The following is a 22,184-nucleotide window of genomic DNA, read 5'->3' as shown; positions in this document are numbered from 1 at the left end:
AGTTCATGTGCTTACAACTGCATTATAGTGTATTATAAACCAGTTATAAAATGTATACATAGTGTTGTAGTGTTGTATACAAGTTGTTGTTTATACATATATAAGTTTTGCTGGAGCTCTGACCTTTAGATAATTTCCCTTCTCCATGCACTTTGGAAGTAGGTGAAATTATGCCAAAAATCATGGCTATGACTTAAACTTTGCTTCAAACTATATCATACTTTCTAATACGGTTGTCAAAAGAATTGATATTTGATGAGGATCGATACTTGATACTTACTTAACTTAATACATTCAGTAGTATTGCAAAGTACCAACGCTATGAAAAAATAAAAAAAACAGGATCTAAAATCAGATTTCAATTCATGGATTTGTACAAGTCATTTAATTTTTGTTCATAATGATGTTTTTTTGAATGAATGTATCCTTTATTCATACATGGGGGGCAAACAACTGTACTGTGTTTACAAGTGAAGCAACATTAGAGGATAAAAAGGAAAAAATAAACTAAAAGCAATAATCATGACAAAGAATATATTGGCCTATAGTTTAAAAAATTAAAATTCTGGTGCCAGGACAACCTTACTTTCTCTTTTTATCACATTATCACTAAGCAAATATATGTATTTGTCTTTATTTCCTTTTCTTTCTAACATACTAACTGCTAAAACATTAGCATGAACACCTGACAGAGGTACCTACATACAGAAGGCGACACACTCTCAAAAAGTTTGCTTGGTCTACATACACTTTAAGATAATTTGAGAGGTTTCTAACTTTTGCATTTTATCCGATGCATTAGACACATAACTATCTTTCTATAATGATGTTACGAGCAATCACGGCACCCAGTAGTTTTTGAGAAATGTTAATATGTTGGCAGAAGAGTCAGGCTATCATTAGTGTTTGTACAAAATGTTGTGCAGCAGAGACCGAAGGTCAAAAGTTTAATGGCCGTCCCCAGGTGATGAGCTCATGGAAGCAGACCACAATAGAGGAAGGATAATGGAGATACATTAGTTTGTCTTAGGTCAATTCATTTGGTTTTCTGACTCATAGGATCAGGTTGTTGTCAGAATCAATAATGGACTTTTGATCATATTATTTCCGGCTTTCCAAGAACAACAAAGAGTGCTTGTTCCCATCAGATCACCAGCCTGCTTCCACTCCACGACATATTTGTTCAACTCTGATCAAAAGAGGCACTTGTATGGTACAAGGTAACAGAGCGTAACATGAATTATGCTGTGTTTGCATCATCTGTAATCGACTCAGACGTTGGAATGATAGCCTAGATGTTTTTGATGGTAACTGCTTGAGCACACAAGCAGGATGGAGTTTTATTTCTATGGTCTAATGACGATGTGAGTAGCTGACAGCTGTCATCCCGCTATCAGAGATTTTACAGAGATTTCCCCAAACTGGTATTGTTTGCCTCTCGGTAGCATACAAAAGGGAAGCAAGGTTGGTGAGAAAATGATTTTAGGTGGGCTGCTGCCATGGCAACAGCAGGCTGTAATGGATTTGGACAGCATCTTTGGCTTGTGGCAGCTATTTCTCGACCCTTGATTTTGCATGTTTCTGTCTTGGGTTTTCTTATTTCTACCTTTCTGTCACACACACAAATAACCTGTAAGGATTCTGCTCATTACAGATGCATGTCAATCCAGCTAATAACCTCTGAAAAGGAGCCAACGGAGCAGCACCTTTAGCTCTGACTAAGCAGAACGATTAGACAAGAGGATAAGCCGTGTGAGCGTCCTGCAGAGATTAGTAGTTAACTGATGATGTGCATCCTCAATAAGATTTCATTTGTTAATTTTCCTCCAAAACAGAGTTATAATTGAAAGCTTCCCCGCTGATTAATTTAGTCTTGCTGGCATTACAAGATGCAGGCAATAGGTTAAAAATTATTAATTCTAATCTGCTTCTGCATTAAGTTTTCCTTTCGACATTTCTACAATTGCAGGGGATGGTTAATAGCGTACTGAGTGTGACAGAGAACAGAAAGTCTTAAATGCAATCCTGGGGGCTCCACCACCCCCTGACGCTGCAGCATCATCCGTGAAAATGCTTCATTACTGTTACTCCAGGATGGGAGCTCAGTATCACCCGTCATCTAAAAGGCAGGAGCCCTTTTCTTCTGATTTAGTATCGCTGGGTCTCTCCCCCTTTCCCTCTCTTCTCTCTCTCTCTCTCTCTCTCTCTCACACACACACACACGTCTCTCTCTCTCTCTCTCTCTCTCTCTCTCTCTCTCTCTCTCTCTCTCTCTCTCTCTCTCTCTCTCTGCCTGTCATCTCATATAGAAAACATCCTTGGAAAGAGAAGGCAATTTATGAGGAAACTGCCCTTTGAACAAGATGGATACAGCCGTGGCCACCTGTGCCCTGAGCCAAATCTCTGACATATTAGGCTTATTACAGTTATTACTTTCTTTTATATAACCCTTATTTTGTTAGTTGACATAGAGCAGAGCCAGAATACTGAAAGCTTATACAAAACACAGATGTTGCCAGGCAGGTGGCAGACACAGCAGCAACTGCTCACTGTCTGAGCATCTCAATGCATATTCACTATGATAATTGTCTTAGCATGCTAACAATTGCATTAAACACAAATACAGGTGAAGCTGATGGGAGTGTCATGAGTTTTGCAGGTGTTTGGTCATAACATAATGAACAATTACAATGACAACAATTAGATTTTTTTAAACAAGGCAATTACCATTTACCGAAAGAATGTCAATTAGACGAGAGGAAGTACAATCAAATAAAGATGAACAATAAGCACCAAAGTTGTTTTTTTTCATCAGAGGAACATAATGTTTTTTTCTGAATCTCCTGCCAATCAATGCAGTAGTTTGGTGGTGTTAGAGGACAAGTCAGGGGATCATCAAAGTCATCATCCTCTGTGAACCATGAATGTCTGTTTAAACCAGTTTGTACCAGTCCATCTTTTAGATATTAAGATATTATGCTGGATAAGTGAAAAATTTTAATGCGCTGGTGGCACCGAAGTAAAGGCCAAAGTCACCAAAAATCACCAAAATCATTAGTATTCATCCTCTGGGCACCACGGATTCCTGTGCCAAATTTTATGGCAACTGGACTGACAGCTGTTGAGACATTTTACATACTAAAAGACAAAAATGTCAACCTCATGCGGTGGCATAAAATAAGGTCATTAGGATTCATCCTCTATGGATCATCTTGAATGGAAATACATGTACAACCAGTGCAGCTCTTCTTATGCTGCTTGCTACAGGGAAACACTGTCAAGTCACAAGCAAATTCTTCAATCTTTAATGAATAAGCGGAAATGAAGATCCATCTATAAGCAAACGTAACATTATGTATGACTAACCAGAGGAGTCCTGGAAACTAGACGCTGACGGCTCACCACTACCACAGCTCTGTCACTACAGTAAATATGATTGGATATCAGCGTGCAGAACATGCAGCTGTCACCATGGAGACTGACATGTATCACTTCGGTTGCATGAAGAACCCATTGGCAGACACAGCGGAGCCTCGCTGACTGGGTTGCTGGCCAACATTAAAGTGGAAACCACTCCGGGGGCTAATGGGGGATCCATTGAACAGAGAGCGAGACACGTAAAGAGACAGATAGACAGATGCACTGGCTGACAGAAACTGACAGGATGATTGAACAGAGCAAAAATGCAAGAGAATGGGGAGGAAAAAGGATCCGGATTAATAGCGGAGAGCTCTGTCCATTTCTCTGTGTTGTGATGAATGTGTGACAGGTGTTCTCTCAGAGCAGAGCAGAGATTGATCGACCTTTTTCTCTAGCTCACTTACAAACATTGGCAGGTGTGCCAGTTTCAGACAGTTTCCTGTTTCTATACCTTCCATCTTATTTATGATTCATGACACCTGTAAGGTAATTTCCGTTTAGTGTTAAAGCTGCTATATATACCAAGAAACTAAGAAAATGTACCCATATTGTGCTTAATTAAAATGTCATGGTTCTTGAGAGACTTACTTTCTTCTACTTTACACTTCTACTCTACTAAAATTCAGAGGCAAATAACTTATGCACAGTATTGAGTAAATGTACTTTTTTTACTGCTTAAAGTTACAGACAGGCCCGCCACTCCCCATACACAGAGTACGCAGAGCACGTAGGGCCCCAAGTACCTGGCGGGTCCCCCAAAAATTAAGGTTAATAAAAAATGTCATCATTATTAAATAACAAATTATTACATTTCAAAAAAATATAAATTATTATGAACAGGCCCACGTTTTTTTTAAATTGTGAACCCTATGACTCAATTCAGGCAAATGAGATGTTTTAACCTAATTTATAAAAAAAAATAGTCCCCCACCATAGCTTCTCTGAAATGGTACAGCCTTCAAAGTTCCTGACTCTCGTCTTTTCTCGTCCAGCTTTTTGCCTGGACTTGAAGTAGCCATAGTTAGCCTGTTTTATTAATCAGTGAATGTTGATGCATAAATAATAATGGAAGTAAGAGACAACATGAATCGGGCACTAAAAAACGGAAGAAGAGAAAACAGAGAGATGACGCCCCGTGCATCCCTTGCTGGTAAGTCCATTTTTATTTGTTTTGCTAACGTAGCTCGTAGCTAACGTCAGCCAGCTAGGCTAGGTTATCTAGATGTTCCCAATTCATGTGGCACGTTTGCAAAGTTCACAGTTGTCATTACATTTTCATAGGTATATGTTTATTTCATGTCAAATTAATTTTTTTTAATAAATAGCAAAGTTTTGAGTGGAAGATTTTTCTCACCCTGACTATTCTGACTATTTATGTTTAGGGCCCCAAAAAGCTTAGCAGCGGCCCTGGTTACAGTGTACTGTATGTTATCAGATTTCAGACAGCGCAGATTATTTTAGTTTTTTTCTGGGCAATGTACATGCTCACACACAATATTTCACTAGTGTCAGATACGTGTTAACACGGACACAATGTGTTAATATTATTAAATTTAGTAGTAGAATCTGATATTATTTTATTGTTATTATCACTTACCATGACTTATTAGCATCCCTACATTGTCTCCTTCTCTCTTGTTTCTTGGCCATTGCTCATTACCTTACATGTCATGCCACAGATACCAGCGAAACTCAACCTCACAAATTACTCTAAATTGTTGTACTGTACATGTCTCAATATCCTATTGTTTGTATGTTTTAACACTGTCCAATTGTCCTATATCTTACCAATAAAAGAAGAAAAAAGAAAATAATCAAAATGATGTCCATACCTGTTCTAATGTGCATGTGTGTTTCCAAAAGAGGAGGGCTGGCTGTATTTTTTTAATTTCCAAGGCTCAGAAAACTTTACATTTCATCCAGTAGATGTCTCCATATCCTTTTTGTCAGATGGTATTTCAATATGAGGAGGGTAAACAGTACATGCATTACATACTGTTTACTGTAGAAATAGAGTCAACTTCACTGGCAAACATACAAGTAATTTGACTCAGTAGTTCTAAATATACTCACACTTGTCCTTAAATAACATACAAGTGCAAGGAATGCTGGAATCCAATTTGGTACATATGTGTGATACGTTGCTTTGTTTTTGTATTGCACAGATATTGCACAGTATTGCTCTGTGACATAATATGGCTTATTAACAGTTCACGAGTGTGCAGTGAGCTGTGTAGCGCCTAAATGGAACATGTTGAAGGAAATTGATTATGTGCATGGTGTGAGGGGTCTGTAGTGATTTTTTTCCATGCCCGTCTAAGTCTATAGAGAATACACTTGAGGATTATTTTGCAAAAACATGCCGTTTTGATTATTTTAATTCTAGTATGATTGTAGTTAAATAATATGGTACAAAATGCTGTATGTCTATTAGTTAAAGAGATAGTATCATAGTCATATATTTATATGGATAAGAAGAAGAAGAATTATTTTATTATAAGATATTCAATTTTTTCACTTTGTTATTATACATGTTACACACACAGGCCCAAAATACACACACATGCACTAACAGGACCTATATACATGCAATAAATGGAGAGATGTCAGAGCGAGGGGGCTGGCAATGGATCAGCACCCAGAGCAACTGGGGGTTCGGTGCCTTGCTCAACAGCACCTCAGCAGTACACAGGAGATGAACTGGCACCTCTCCAGCCACCAGTCCATTCATGGCCCACACAAGGAGTTGAACCGGCAACTCTTCCGGTTCCCAGCCAAGTCACCTATGGACTGAGCTACTAAACTGTTTTCACAAAATACCCCTTTACATTACTTTTTCCTTTCATCAGGTTTTCCCAAAGTTCTCCTTTTTTAGATAGAAGGCTTGTTAGTCCTGTAAGTATAACCAAAACTGACAAAAGTAATTAAATCAAACAAGCAGACATGTCTTTTGTCCCTCTGAGTCTAACATTAGTAGTGTGTCCAACAGCATCAGAGTAAAAAGACACAATATTTGACCGTCTAAGGCAAGTTATGTGTTTGCATTTCTTTAATGGTGGAAAATGGTTAAATTAGCAAAGCTCTGTCATAATAATTTATTATAATATTTCTATTGTGTCATGTTTTATGGACTTGATTATAGATGTTTTTAAGAAAATGTTTAAAATACATTATTTAAATTCATCTTAGCAAATGACCATGCCTCTCTTTCTATAAACACTTGCAGTAGTTGCTCTGATACATACAGTGTGGAAAATCATCCTATTTGCAGATGTTGATAAAGTGGACTCACTTAGAAGTTCTGTATGTCAATAAAATCATTAGGAAGCCACAATTACGCTCTACAAGCATCTGGATGATAAAATATTCATTCCCAATCAAGTGGCTTTATCCCACATAGTTTACCTCTCATTCAGTTCTTCTCTAAACTATGAACACCCACATCCTGAGACGCAAGCTCTCAGCTTGGTCATTGCACATAAATATGTTTATCTGACCATAAATGGCAGATTTCCCAGCATAGCTGACATTTTTTTTTTTATTAATTCTGACGTTCAAATCCCAGTATAAAAACAAAAGTAACATTCAGACAACATATGTTTGGATTGTGGCCGCCCACCAGTAGTTTGCTCAATGTATTGCGTAATGTCTCGTAACGGTTATTGTTAATATGAAAAAAGGATGTGGAATCCTATTTTTATTCCCTACCGACATTTGATTTGCTCATTTTGTATAGTCTTTATTTGAAAGCAATATGAATATGATCAGGCATTTAAACTAGAGAGAAAAATATGAGGGAAGACACAGATCGCTTTCCAGAACCTGTCTAAGCCAAAAGCAATTCACAGTTTCTGTCTCTATAACAGTAAATACAGCAATATTGGGTGGTCTGTGTCATTGCTGCCAGGAACATTTGAGCAGTTTGACAAACAGCATTAGAAGCAGGGGTTGAATTTTACTTTTTGACGAACTGACTTCTTCTATTACTGGCTGCATGAAACAGTGGTATCACACAGTCCTCATCAAAGCTGCATCAGTGGTTTCAGAAAAGAGCCAAGGCCTGGGGCCACGCCACACCCAGAAAGCGTCAGACCCTGGGGTTGGTATGATTCCATTTTCTATGAGGTCTCATTCACTCTCCTTTTAAAAGGCCTTGATTGTACCGGCCATCTGTGAAAACATATAAACTACACGAGAGGAGCTGCACCCTGCTGTCTTAAAACTGAGTAGTTATGAAAGCGGGAAGGGGGGCGGGATCCGCACTGAATAATAGAGCTCACAGCCTGGAAAAAAACGTTAAGCGGACAGGCAGAAGGAGACAGGAAATGAACTGAGTATTTTCGAAGAGGAGCATGAGCCTTGCCGCCCCCTCGTCCAGACATTTGTTATAGACCTCATTACACACCACTGAGACATAACTAACAGCAGCTGACAGAGTTGTGGTCTGTTGTCATGATTACACAAGGACCTTTCAGTTTATGATATATAACTTTAGAGACTATTACATTACAGTTATTGAAACATAAATGTTCAATATAATGTATCTTTATGAATTTATGAAGGATTGGGCCACAGATTAAAATCCCATTTTAGGCTAAAGTTACTACTAAAAGTTTAATAAATGTTACGTTAAAACATAACAAAAACAAGATTTTTTTTCCCTTTCACTAATCAAGGTTTTATTTAGTGGGGGTTTTGAGTTCAACCATTGCGTTTGTAGTGCTCAGTTCATTGGTAAATTAAATTTTTTTAAAAACAATGCATTGGTTGTGAAGGCAGAAGCTTCGAGCTACGCAAGATCGATGCCGCACATCATTGCGTTCTTGAGTAATCTGGAGCGGAAGCTGCACTGTGAGTGTTGCCGCTGCATGCCATGACATGAAACATCAAGAGAAAGCTGGCCCCTTTTGTTTGGATTCACTTTTGCTTAAAATAACTGACCAGTTTGATGAAGCTCTAGCTGTACATGTCTGAGTATGTGTCTGCAATGCTATGACGTTCACCTCTTCATTCAGAATCACATCCCATCGTCTCTTTAACAGAAAAAATGTTTCTACTTTAAACTGTCTACAGTTGTCTCACTACAATACAATAGAATACAACAAAAAACAGTAAAGTTACACCATTTTACTTTAAGTTTAGTTCACCACCAGCCTATAATATACTGCAGCAGGAAATACAAACATGCACACAGCTTCAGATAACAATAAAACTCCTAACATGAATGTTTTCAGTGGCAGTGTTTTCGTTTAGTTATTTTATGTTACTGAATTGTTGGTAACAGTTTAGGGACTGGGTCAGAAGGCAGGACTTATTTCTGGGAAGCAGCAGTGCAGATCATTTTTTTTTAAAAAGGCGATAAATAAAACTGTTTGCCAAAGGAGACATTAACTTTTGCTTTCTAAGAAAGATTATATATTTGTAACCTGACAGTTTGTGTAATTATCTATCCAACAATTACCATAAGTGTAATTTTAACTTCTTTATGGTCAGCACATCAGAATACAGTGAAATGTAGTTTTTGAGAGGTGTCCTGTCTTGGGGTTTTGTCTTGTGAGATTCATGTTTTATTTTGAAAAGTAATCTTCCTCTCATTTCAGGTCACTTACCCTTCCTCCTATGTCACTGGTCTGCTGTGTTCCCTGATTACCTGATTGTGTCCACCTGTGTCATCCTCCCTCATGTGTTTATGGTCCTTGTCTTCCCCTGTCTTGTTGCCAGAGTATATCGACTTGTTGGGAAACTCCAGCCTTTACCACAGACTTGTATTAAGTATTGCCTCACTATTATTTCTGTTCCCTTGAGTTCCTCTGAAGAAGAGTGATTTTTTTTGCTGGTGTTTCTAGCCACGTCTGTTTCCTTTGTTTATTTCCTCGTCCGTACTGACGAGTATAGAGTTTGGTAGCCTTTATTTATTGCTCCGTCTAAAGAGGTTACACAGAGTTTCTGAAATAAAGCCTGCATTAATCGTTCCCTGACTGCATTTGAGTCCCCCTTTTGCCCAGGCCTAATAGTTTTCTTTGATCAGTCATAGCAAGTCACCTACCATTACATCACTACAGACTATTTGAAAAAAGCCACCTCTAATTTTAAATTCAGCTTCAGATGAATGGAGCAACATTTTGAGATGAAATGAAAAGAAAAATCCATATTTGATTACATAAAATGCACAAAGACCAATTTCCCTGTTCGTTTTTGTTGTTATGAGATATTTCATTGATTTAGAGTATATAGGATGGGGAAAATAAGTTATGGAGCAATTGTTCTTCAAATGGGAAATGGGGAGCCCAGATCAAACATTTATCCATGTGGCTGAAGCAACTCACAAATCAACACAGCTTTATTGATTTTTAAGCTATTCATGCTGTTCTGTTCAGGTTAAGACAAGTCTTGTCAAAATATGCCACCCACACAAACACAACAGAGAGACAGAATGGTGTTCAGAGAGTAAACGATAAACAAACCAGAGCATATTGGCAAGCAAGGTGACCTGAGAGGCATGCAGGTCTGGGTGGATGTTGGCTGAGGATTAACCATTTTCTCATATTGTCAAATAACTCAACTGTTAGTGATTAATGTGTAACACTTACATTCATTGTAATTACATTTGTTCCAGTGTCAGGATATCCAGTTCCCCTTGCAATGCATTTGGCTCAGAGGAAATGTCTTGGAAAGGTGTAATAGGTGGAAAGTCAATACTGAACAATACACTCTGTGTTACATAGACCGATCGATCATGCAAGTGTATAAAAACATCCATCTGATTTAGATTCTTATTGTTTAAAGAGAAATGGAAAAGGGTGGATGATAAAATGAGGAAACTGTATCTCTGTTGCAGCAACAGGAAGACTTTGCTGTTATTAGATTGTGTGATAGACAACCTAAGCTGTCACGGAAAACTAATGGTAGGTGAAAGAATGGCGCCAGCACCAACTGGAAATCAACTGGATGCCAACTGCTTCAGTCCGGCTATAGGGCTCCCACATGCTGATGGCCACTTCAATGTTACCACTCAGATCATTGGCCTTTCCATAAAATATTGTGTTCAGGACCAATGGGAAGCGGCAAAACGGAAATTCATCATTACACCATGATTTCATAAGCCTTTGGTTTAAAGTGCATTCTCCCTATTTAGATGCACTGTGAGATCTTAATGTCTCTCAAATTGGCATGTTAATCATCCAGATGCTGTCTCTGAGATGAATGAAAATCTCAGTCCTCAGATAAGAGCTAATAATCACAAGCTTGATGAATGAGCTATCAGTTTCTCTCCCCGCATTGTTAGTAACACACACACATGTGCTTGTATGTGTGATCCGTAGAAAATCTGATTGCGTACTTGGTCTATAATAAATCTTAGTTTGTTAGATGAGGAATAGATTGGAGGGTCATTATTAACATCACACGGAGGGGAAGGGTCTGAGCCCTTAAAAAGAATACAAGACAGCAGGAAAGCAACAATGGATGATGAGTATGCCATGCAAAGACAATGCTTAGAGGGTGAATTGTTTGATTTGCTTGTTTTGGATTGTATAATAATAATGAAGCACTTTGCAAATCTCTCTTTTTACCCATAAAATAACACCTTGTCTTCAGCAAGAGAAAAGCAGGCAGAAGAGAAGCTTATGCCAGCCACAATGGCTACCATTATAAATCCACTCCAGTGGTTTGGAGTGAGTCAAACCTAGGGAAACAATGCACACTCATCCCTCACATCAAAATTGCAACATGCAGGACCACAGCCTTGGGGGGCTGTGGGGACGTTAGGCCATGTTTTCAACTGTCTTGTAGAAGCCTAGTTTTTCATGTTGATGAGGAGCTTTAAATGGCAGAGATGATCAGACTGTGCATAGAAGCAGCAATAATGTCAAAGTTTCATTGTAGATATACTTTTCTCTTTACTGCTGACAGGTGTAAAAATAAAAATGATCAATTAAAAAATATGATCCAGGATGGAACTTGTGTATGTATTCATGAACACATTTGGAAGCAGGTTAGGTGGAAGGTAAGTCGTGGTTTCAGCTTTCCCACATTAAGCAAATGTTTCACTGTCCTTCATCATAATGCCTTTCTAAAATCATTAAATGTACTTCAGACACGACCCTGTTAGTTATTCGCTGTGAAAATCATCTTCAGATTTACACAATGCAGTACATTAAAATGATTTATTTGTCTTTAATGCACAGTGAGCAGTGCATGAACATATTCATTTAGTGGCTTTAATCAGTCCAAGCAAACATCCATGTTAATGCTGTAGAAATGACTATGCTCACATGTCAGATGTTTATGTAATGTTAAATGTATTTAAAATGATTTGCTTTGTAATTATTATTTCCAACAAAATGTGAAATAATTCCTCAAATATGTGGGTGTTTTTTCTACTGCTGAAAAAAAACAGACCAACGTCAGCCACCCACTTTGGTACTTTAACTTCCACTAAAGTTGCTGCATACTGGAAAAATCTTCATCCAATGATAAAACATCAAGCAAATAAACATAAACTTTGCCAGATCATAAACACATAGACATGCTTTGAATGATCTTACTCAGAACAGGACAGGGGACAAACAGGAGAGAGAGACTAGAGTGTATGGGGACTGAATTTGGTTGACTAATTATAGGTCTCCTATAAGAGAGTGAGTCAGAGACAGGCTGAGAAGAGTAACAGAGAGTTACTGGTGCAGTGAAGACTGGACTTACTCAGGAGGAATGACTCTTCAAACGACAAGGTATTTATATTTGCACTGACACAAAATGTATTTTTTAACATTTAGAATTGAACTGATGGTGTTTTAATAATAATAATACTATTTCTTTCTCTTCTTAAAAACATATTGACATGTGTTTAGATTTATTTTACAGTAAGATGTATCAGGTAAGAAAATATGTTATTTGATGTTCAATGAAATACAGCCAAAATAAACTAGACTTTTCCCAACCCGTTAAACATGTCTTTAAGCATGTAATCTATCTCCTTGTTCCTGTTTAGTATTATAACAGTGAGCAGAAGCCCCTTCTACCTTTTTGCTATATGCATTTTTGTTAAATGTTTTGTTTGTACAATACACAAAAAGTAGTAGTAACAGATGTGATCCAAGAATCGACAATTTAATGAAAGTTGTATTAATTGCAGTGTGTCATATCTGAGCTCAGTTTTGGCCTAAGTATACCAAGATTTACAAAAGACAACCATATATTTTATGACAAATATTTAGTAAGTGTAAAGTACATGCATTCTGCTAAAAACTGCTCATGCATCAATTTGCTCACTGCCACATAATGACCGCCTACTTAAAGTAACGAAAACGAACTCTACTGTGACACGTTTTATGTAGACCTACGCTCCTAAGTTGCAACTCTCTTGATTGTTATCGATTCTTAATATATTCAGAAACATTCGCATATGTGTATAGGGTCACTTTGATGTAATGGTTCAGTGCAAATGATTCCTGACTGAGATCAAATCTCAGTGTGCAAAAAAGAGTCGCATACCCCCCAAGGGAAATTAGGCTGAACAGAGCCACGCATGTTTCTCATTATTGGAGTTATTACATGACGTGGACGCAGGTATGATGGTAGTACTTATTGATTTATGGATGAATGCGGGGCTTCAGGTGGTGTATGTAAAGGTTGCAGTGCAGTGCTCCTGTAGCAGTTTGATATACACTGTGGAGACGGATGTTTTATCATCGGGTTTGTAGTTTGTGCTCAAAGGGTTCAGCTTATGATATAAATGCTCAATTAAATTACATTTCATTCATGTTGTCAGTTTGTTATTTTAGTACACTTCCACACTCACTGCTGTTTAACTCTGCTCCTGTGGAAACATAAAGACTAAGTGAGGGGACGACCCTATAATGAACATTTACCCAACAAGAAAATTGCACAGTTTAACCCAACATCATCATCATAACTAGAAATACAAAAGGGATTCATTGATAAACCATTAAAATGTATATAGTTAAACGATTGTTATACTACATTAATTTTAATTTTAGTTATTCAGTGGAAACTGTAAATTTTGGGTGATGACAGTGCACACAGCTTAATCATGACCATTGTTATTACAGTAAGCATGTCAGGTGAATACATTTCCTCAAAAGTACCAAATCATTTGCAGATGTTTTCCTTACGTTATATTGTCTTTGTTCAAAATGTGAAACTTTTGCTTTAGTGTCACTGTTTAATTGTCTTTGTTTTATGCTCTCCACAGCGTCCCAGTCTTCAGCCCCACAGCTTTATATGGAGACCCAAACAACACCAATGGCACTGATTGTCCTGATCCGTACGACTGGGAATGGCTACACACCAGCCAGCCGGTGTATACACTGCTCATCACTGTGCTGGGAATCATGCTCAACGTGTTTGTCCTGATAGTTTTCTGCTTCCACAAGAAGGCCTGCACCGTGGCTGAGATCTACTTGAGCAACCTAGCTGCTGCTGACCTCATCCTGGTGTGCTGTTTGCCATTCTGGGCTGTCAATATATACAATGGTTTCAATTGGCCGTTTGGTCTGTTCCTGTGCAAAGTTGTCAACCTGGGCATTAAGATGAACGCCTACAGCAGCATCTACTTTCTCGTTCTGGTTAGCATTGATCGCTATGTGGCACTGGTGCATACAATGTCCCATGGCAGAATGCGTAGGCCAAAATACGCCAAACTGGGCTGTCTGCTAATGTGGGGTTTTGGCTTGCTCCTGAGTGTCCCTGCACTCGTCTTCAGGGAAATGAAATATTTCCCAGAGTATGGCGTAAATGCATGCTTTCTGAACTACCCAAACCAAAGTGCAGAGTTTCTCTTTAATGTGATATTGATTGTTTTTAGCTTCATCATCCCAATTTCGATTATCTCATTCTGCACTGTCAAGATTATTCAGGCTTTGAAGATCCAGGCAGTAGAAAGGTTCAATGCTGTGAAAACGGAGCAGAAGGCCACTACTCTGGTGCTGATGGTCCTTCTGGCGTTCCTTATTTGCTGGGTGCCATTTCATGTGGTCACCATACTGGACGTGCTCTTACAAGCTGACATCCTGGGAGGGTGTCACCTCGAATCTGTGCTAGACATCTGCAATCAGATCTTCACCTACTTAGCCTTCTTCAACAGCGTTCTCAACCCCATCCTCTACGTCTGTGTAGGAAAGAACTTTCGGAAAAAAGCTCAGGAACTCTTCAAGCAGTGGAGCATTAAGAAAACAGTAACCAGTGAGTCTTCACGTTTATCAAACCTGTCCTCTACATTGAAGACATTGGTATAAAATACTGCCTTCAAAAGCCTTGTTCCTCTCAGAAACAGACTTTGCAGAAAGATAACTGTGGTGTACAGTCATCTAACAGCCTTGCACAGTACTGTATGTAAATGATTCAAGTAATGAGCTAGCTTCATTATTATAAGATTTGTATTGGATATGTTATTGTGTTATAATGGAACCATATAACCTTTCCTCAAATCAATATTTTACATGAAAAATCTTTAATTATATTTTTAAGTAAAAAATTGTACAGTATATGTAGGGCATGAATTAATTGTTCTTATTTTTCTAACAGTTTCACCATATACAAGAAACTACAACTGTCCTCTTACAAGAATTTGCAGAAATCAGCCTGGTTGCTGTGAATTAATTTATGTAAATAATGTTTTCATATTCTGTCTTGTATTGCTGATAACTGAGATTGTAAATAGTACCAGTATTTTTCAGGTCAAATAAAACATACTTATGGTTTAACGAATGTCATGTTGAATGAATATAATATATTTAAATGCCGAGTTGAGCACAAAAAATAGAATATAAGAGTGCCCCAACAACTGCTTGCTAAGTGTTTTCTGGTGTTTCTGACTCATTGTCTGCAGAGTTAAAAACAGGATTCTGTCAAAGAGTTTCCAGTGGTGACACAAGCATGCTCATTTTTGTTGGCTGTATGGACATCATTTGTACATTACTCCCCACACCCCCATTTAATGGCCCAATGTTGACTCATTGTGGGCTGCGGGCAAGGGTACACCCCTAGTTGTAACCTAAATGAAGGCATGTCGTGCCAAACAGGAAATCTTTGTTAGGAGTCAGGCTTTACCACTATTGCCAGGGCTGAAAATTGTTGTGGAACAAAAAAACATGCAGGCAGACAGAGATACCTCAAAGGGTGAAATTCATGCCAAAAATACAGTCTGACCTCGTTGCATGTATTTCTGTCTGTCTTTTAGGATTATGCTAGTTAGCCTAACTTGCCAAGTTCCACGTTCTCAGTGGAAAACAAACCTAACCATATAAAGGTCAAGTGTTCACAAAGGGGAAAAATGTATGGATTTTTTAAATCAAAGTTCAAAGACAATACATGACAACGTATTCCTGTCACTAACGTGCAAAGAAAGTTGACAGCATGTCTCCTAGTAAAGCTACCCCTCAGATGTCATGCCATGAGAAACTGAAGCTTAGAAGCTTAGTCAAAAATGCTTTTATCCTTTTCTGAAAAATGGGAAAATATGCCCAAAAGCTGTAGTTCATATTTCCTTACACAAAAAGGGAGCAGAATTTAGCTGGACTGAGTTTTCATTGAGTGGATGTTTGTGAGTCTATGCAGGTACCAAAGTGTGGCCTGGGTTCTCTTCAATACTTATTTGTTGCTAAGATGGCTCCTCTTCGATGGAGGCATGTGTGTGTGCTGTGTGCTCTGCCCGATAAACCACCCTTAAATCATTAACACTCCATTAAATCAATTATCCCTACTCACTTTGGAACTTAAATCATGACATGTAGGTAGCGACACAGACATTTAACCTACGTTGACAGAGTTAAAAGGTTTTAATGTCATTTGTACTGCATTAGTCTTGAACACGCCCTTGTGTTTCTTACACTTAAATCATTGTTACTGTGCAACAGCTTTCATTGTGATCAACATTACTCATGGAGAGTGCCACAAGAGCTGAGCTTGTCTGCAACCACACCGATGCATGGGACTGGGTTTACACCATGCAACCTGCCTACATGTCCATCATCTGCCTCCTTGGAGTGATCGGCAACTCCTTTGTGCTTTGTGTGTTCTGTCTCCAGAAGCGGCGCAGCTCTGTGGCCGACATCTACCTCAGCAACCTGGCAGCAGCCGATCTCCTCATGGTTTCCTGCCTGCCATTCTGGGTAACAACCATTATCAACAAGTTTCACTGGACGTTTGGAGAGTCAATGTGCCAGTTTATCAGCGTTGTTATTGGGATGAATTATTATTGTAGTGTGCTGTTCCTTACCCTTGTGAGTGTGGACAGATACCTAGCCCTGACTAGACCCCTAACCCAGGGGAGGGAAAGACGGGCCTTCTGGGCACGTGGGATCTGCTTCAGTATCTGGGTTGCTGGGGTCCTGCTCAGCCTCCCTGCTATCCTCTTTCGATCCGTCCAGTTCTTCCCACATCTGGGCATTGACGCATGCTACCTAGCGTATCCACATGAGGGCTGGAGACTGCGGTACAACATGACTGTCAGCGCAGTAGGCTTCCTTATCCCTGTTCCCATTGTGTCCTTCTGTAGTTACCACATCGCTAAAGTCCTTCGGAGCAGCCAGAAGATAAGAAAAGGCAGCAGACGCAGTGTGGAAAGGAAGGCGGCATACCTGGTTCTCATTGTTCTGGCTGTATTCATTCTCTGCTGGCTGCCCTACCAAGTTCTGATCTTCTTGGACACCTTGGATTATTATGAAGTCATTTCTGGATGTACCTGGGCGTACGTGTTGGACATTGGCAACCAGTTGGCTACTTACATTGGCTATAGTAACAGCTCTTTGAATCCTTTTCTCTATGTGATTGTGGGGAAGCACTTCAAGCAAAGGGCAGGGGAAGTTTTCAGACTAGTACTATGCAGGAGGAAAAGGCAATGGGGGAACTCTGGTCCGTCCAATGTCAACTCAACTAAAACTGAGAGCACTAAAATCTAAATGTAACTACACATATAGAGAAAAGTTTGACCAAAAATTGCTCTTAAAGAAATCAGTTTACTTGACATGCAAACGTGTGTGCAAGTGTGTTTTATATAGACTCACCATTTTACAGTCACGTATTAACCTTTGCCCATTTAAATAGTTTGACATTTTGGGAGATCAGCTTATTCACTTTCTTGATGAGAGTTAGATGATAAGATTCATCCATTCACATGTCTGTGGGTCAAATATGAAGCTGCAGCCAGCAGCTAATTAGCTTAGTTTAGCATTAAGTCCTGAAAGACTAGGAAACAGCTGGCCAGACTCTATACTAAGGTAACCAAAAATGCCTACTACGGCCTCTAAAGCTCTTAGTTGCTACTCCATACAATAAAAGAAATAAGCTTGCTCATAACCCTCTTAAAACCATACTATGTAGTTTGTAAACTATCAGAAGGATCCAATAAACATGATATAATGTGTTTATCAGTTATCTTAAAGGATCTGGTAGGTGGATAAGCTATCCTATGTCATATGTACCATACACACATAAGAGTGGTATCAATCATGCAAAATAGTTTAAATTCTTATATTTGGATTTTTGGAGTGATATTTCTGGGGGAAAATGTAGAGAAATGTGAAATTAATTCTAGATGTAAGAGCATAACCGTTTTTGATGAATTACCTCCAGAACTAACTTCGTCTAATGTTTTCCATTATACTGTGTTGTGTTTGTTCATCTTGAACTTAATGTCATATGATTATGATTATTGTACAGCAGATCCCTCTCAGGGAAGTTCTACGTCTGTTGTTCTTTCTAAACAAAGCCAAGGTGAGCTGTCATAACAAAGCTTAAGTTTCTGGTGGTTTAACAAGGATGTTACCCTAGGCATCAGGAAGGCATCAGGAAGCAGTGCGATTTTTCAAAGACTTCACGTGTTGAAGCTGGCTCTTACTCCAACTTATGTACCTAAATATTTGAAGTGTATCATCCTGCCATACTGAATGTATATTGTGAAATATGACTTTTGCTTCTGCACTATCAATATAATAAAGAATTACCGGAAGCCCTGACACCTTTTTTCAAACAAGCTTATCTGGTAGGCGATATTAACTCGTACGTAGGAGATAAATATCTCAGAGTAAATACCTCCTATCTACGAGATAAATGTTTAAATGAATTAGGCTACTTTGAGGGTTTAGAGAAGCCGTGCTGAATGAAACGCCTGGCACACAATACAAAGGGAAGTGAAAGTTCAGCAAAATGCAGCATAAACAAATGTTTTACCTTATTAGTTATCTACAAATGTCTGTAAAACATAATGGGACAGTATGTGCAGATTTCGGTTAAACAGTGTAGATATTAAGTCTGATGAAATAATATTGTGAAGACACTTATGGGCTGCTCTCTCTACCAGAGGTCCACACGGCTACTTAATATTCATAATCGGGTTAGATGGGTGAGTGTTATCACAGTGCAGGTAGCTTAACTAAAGGTGGTTAACCTACCTAATGTGTATAGGATGAATCTGGATGCAAGAAGTTCCATATGTAAAATCAATGGAACAACAAATAGCAAGTTAGGTACAGCCTGGACATTGTCTGTACATTACCACTGATGTGTCTAGACATGACTGACAGAAGGTTTGTGTGTTTTAACTGTAGCAGACTGCTGTTGTTTTCAGGCGATTTATACGATAAACACGAGATCTTTGGTCCCGCTCACTCACTTCCCCAGCAACGTTAATCATTGAGGTTTAATTGCACTTATAGGCTATATTATCACGTGAGTTGTCATGTCAGGTGTGTGCTTGTGTGTGAAGAAGAAGAAGAAGAAGAATAATTACTTTATTTATCCCGCAACGGGGAAATGTGAATGTGTGTGTGTGTGTGTGTGTGTGTGTGTGTGTGTGTGGCGGGGACATCGTCCATGATGTTTGATCAGAGATCTGTGTATCATGCCAGGCATTTCATTCAGCATGGCTTTCTCACGCTCAAAACAGCCAGATTAAACCTTAACGGTTATCTCGTACGTAGGAGATATTAACTCATACGACATAAACTTAGGTTTTTGCCAACAATGCCCCCCCCAAAAGTTTTTTTTCAGCTTGCTTTTCAGGGCTTCCATAAAAAATGGAGCATTTGAATTACATAATTTGTCAACTAGGCTTTAAAGAATGATTATTTTAACCTTTTTCAAGATAATTCAACCATGTATGACTATTTTTTGTCTTCAATAAAGTATATAGAAGCATGGAGTCTCTTTGTTTTGGTAAGAAGGGATTGTTTTTAATGACAATGAGCCAGATTCCCTTTCACAATGTCCTAATGGACTGCATGATTCAAGTGTGTCGTTATCATTTTGACTATAAAAGGGATGCAGCCTCATTCTCATTTTTAGATAACAGAAAGAAACACAGTTTTGTATTATGTCCAATTTGATATTTAGTTCTAAGACATATCAAGTTTGTTATTGTTGCCATTGCATCAGCTTGAATTAGTACATTTAGAATATATACGGATAGGATTGCACAGTAGGGATGAATAGGAATATGGATGTATTTTTATTATCTAGGCAATTTACTGTACAACAGATAAATGTTCATAAATTGACAAGTAAATCATTAAATACATTTATCCCAACATCGTATGACAGACTGTGTAAACAGACAATCCTGTTTATCGGTTAAAACAGATGAATGTGTATCACATTTTTGCACATAACCTTCCCTTTGAACCAAGAATGTTGTAATGAAAACACTGTCAGTATCAGTAAGTTTTACTTGCAAAGTAATAAAAATAATAACATAATTAAAATGCATCATTAGTTATGATAAAGCAATGCTTTCTTTCTTTATATTTTCTTAATAGTCTGAAGTAGTGCTAAAGAAGCCAACTACTTGCTGCAACACATCATTCAGATCGTCTCTAATATTTGCACAGACCAAATTGTGACGCGTATAAACAAGTTGATATATTGAACTCCTTGGCAAAGGGTGTGGAAGAATGCAACTATATACAAAAACGCTCAAAGCAGTCCTCTCCTCTGACTTTCTGTGTACTCTTACGAGAAGCTCAGTGTACACACATGAGCCCTTTTACAGACGTGCCTTTTATCATTAGCATTTTGACCATAGCAGGAACACTTTCATGGAACGTGCGGTAAGAATTTCTCATTTTCTGTCCTATTTTTCTTTTTAATGTCCATACTTTAAAGTGCTAAACAGTCTAAATGTTTAGCTTGATATAAAGTAAGGTAGTTATTTTGGCAAATATATGTTAATCTTGTAAATGTGTGGATCCTTGTTTTCCTCAACACTAAAGCTGCCTAACTGAACAAACATGTCATCATGTTGGCAACACTTTTATCATATATGTATTTTACAACATGTTGTATTTGTTTTATTGTGCATAAACTAAAAATGATTAACCTAAAATGTATTTTTAATCTCTGGCACAGTAGTAACATAGCATAATGTGTTTTCAAGCAAATAACAGCACTTTACTGTTGAGTTATGTACAATTATTTTGTTTCCTAGCCCATGGAGCCAGTGACACTTGTATCTACACTGTGGTCTGAAAACAGCAGTGGGTCCCTGTCATCCAGTCCATCAGAGTCTCCAACCTCTGTAGAATGGGAGCTCATCTACACAATCGTCCCCCCGTACATCTTCACAATATCCATATTAGGCCTTCTCTTTAACAGTTTAGTCCTAGGGGTGTTCTTCATCCACAAGGATCGACTGACTGTAGCAGAGATCTACCTGAGCAACCTTGCCCTGGCTGACTTTATTCTCCTGTGTGGCCTTCCCTTCTGGGCAATGAACATCCTCAACAACTTTAACTGGCCGTACGGAGATGCTTTATGCAAACTGGTCAACTCAGTCATCCTCATCAATTTCTACACCAGCATCTACACCCTGGTAATGATTAGTGTTGACCGTTACCTGGCACTTGTGAAGACAATGAAGGCCAGGTGGCTCAGACGGACGGTGTATGCCAAAGTAATCTGCTTCATCCTTTGGTTGCTAGGAGTCCTACTGAGCATACCAACAGTTGTTCACAGAAAGGTGAAATTCATCAAGGAGTTGGAGACGACTTCCTGTATACTGGATTATAGTCATGACAGCTCTTGGAAGTTGGCCCATCAGATTGTGATGAATGCGGTGGGCTTTGTACTCCCTGTTCTGGTCATTGTTTTCAGCAGTGGAAACATAATCATGGCTTTGGTTCAGAGGAAGGAGAGGTTTGCTTTTCATGACACTAATGACAAAAAAGCCACAGTATTAGTGTACGCTGTAACACTACTATTCTTACTGTGTTGGGGTCCTTTCCAGGTCTTCACGTTCCTCGACACACTCTGTGATGTCCAGGTGCTGGACGAGGAGCTGTGGTCCCACACTCTCGATATAGGAGGTCAGGTTTCAGTGTACCTGGCCTTTGTGAACAGTGCCCTGAACCCACTGCTATATGTCTTCTCAGGGCAGTACTTTAGGAGGAAAGTTAGCTCCATCTACAGGAGGACCAGACTTCAGCGCAGAGGATCAGATATGACTACATATCAACGCTCTGTTGTATCCACTTACATTAACAGAATGGAGCAAATTAAGACTGTGGTCATTGTTAATGCAAAGGATAACATATGACTTCCTCCACTTCCATTACCGCTTATGGAAATAAGAAAACAATCTACAGGATATGAGTCTTAGTTATTTCATGAGACTTAACGCAACAATAATGCTGTTACATAGTTTAACAGCACTTTCAGAGGATGTTTAATAAAGGGCTTTATAGAAATAATGGATACAACAAAAGATATTGGCTTCTAATCTGTAGAAGAAATGGAATTAGATTTATGTTTAT

The 22,184-nt window shown here is 38.6% G+C and overlaps 2 protein-coding genes across 2 annotated transcripts; both read left to right on the top strand.

Moving 5' to 3' along the window:
- The first annotated feature begins 12,091 nt into the window (after positions 1–12,091).
- Positions 12,092–14,790, top strand: LOC310954811 (B2 bradykinin receptor-like). The gene is made up of 2 exons (XM_083924497.1): positions 12,092–12,149; positions 13,634–14,790. Exons 1-2 carry the CDS (start codon positions 12,130–12,132, stop codon positions 14,673–14,675), a joined length of 1,062 nt encoding a protein of 353 aa, XP_083780623.1. The 5' UTR covers positions 12,092–12,129; the 3' UTR covers positions 14,676–14,790.
- Positions 14,791–16,319: 1,529 nt separating this feature from the next.
- Positions 16,320–22,184, top strand: LOC310954885 (uncharacterized protein; the record flags this gene model as incomplete). The annotated part of the gene is made up of 2 exons (XM_083924573.1): positions 16,320–17,303; positions 20,861–22,184. 2 exons carry the CDS (start codon positions 16,320–16,322, stop codon positions 21,965–21,967), a joined length of 2,091 nt encoding a protein of 696 aa, XP_083780699.1. The 3' UTR covers positions 21,968–22,184.

The sequence above is a fragment of the Echiichthys vipera genome, assembly GCF_963691815.1.
Source record: "Echiichthys vipera genome assembly, chromosome: 12".
Lineage (NCBI taxonomy): Eukaryota > Metazoa > Chordata > Actinopteri > Perciformes > Trachinidae > Echiichthys > Echiichthys vipera.
The sequence above is the reverse complement of the archived record's forward strand: the minus strand, read 5'-3'. Positions and strand labels throughout refer to the sequence as shown.

Bases quoted from the DNA above. Each gene is read 5' to 3' on its own strand.
- LOC310954811 (XM_083924497.1), top strand. From the start codon at position 12,130: ATGACTCTTCAAACGACAAG. The intron at 12,150-13,633 runs GTATTTATATTT...TGCTCTCCACAG, and splicing joins ATGACTCTTCAAACGACAAG to CGTCCCAGTCTTCAGCCCCA.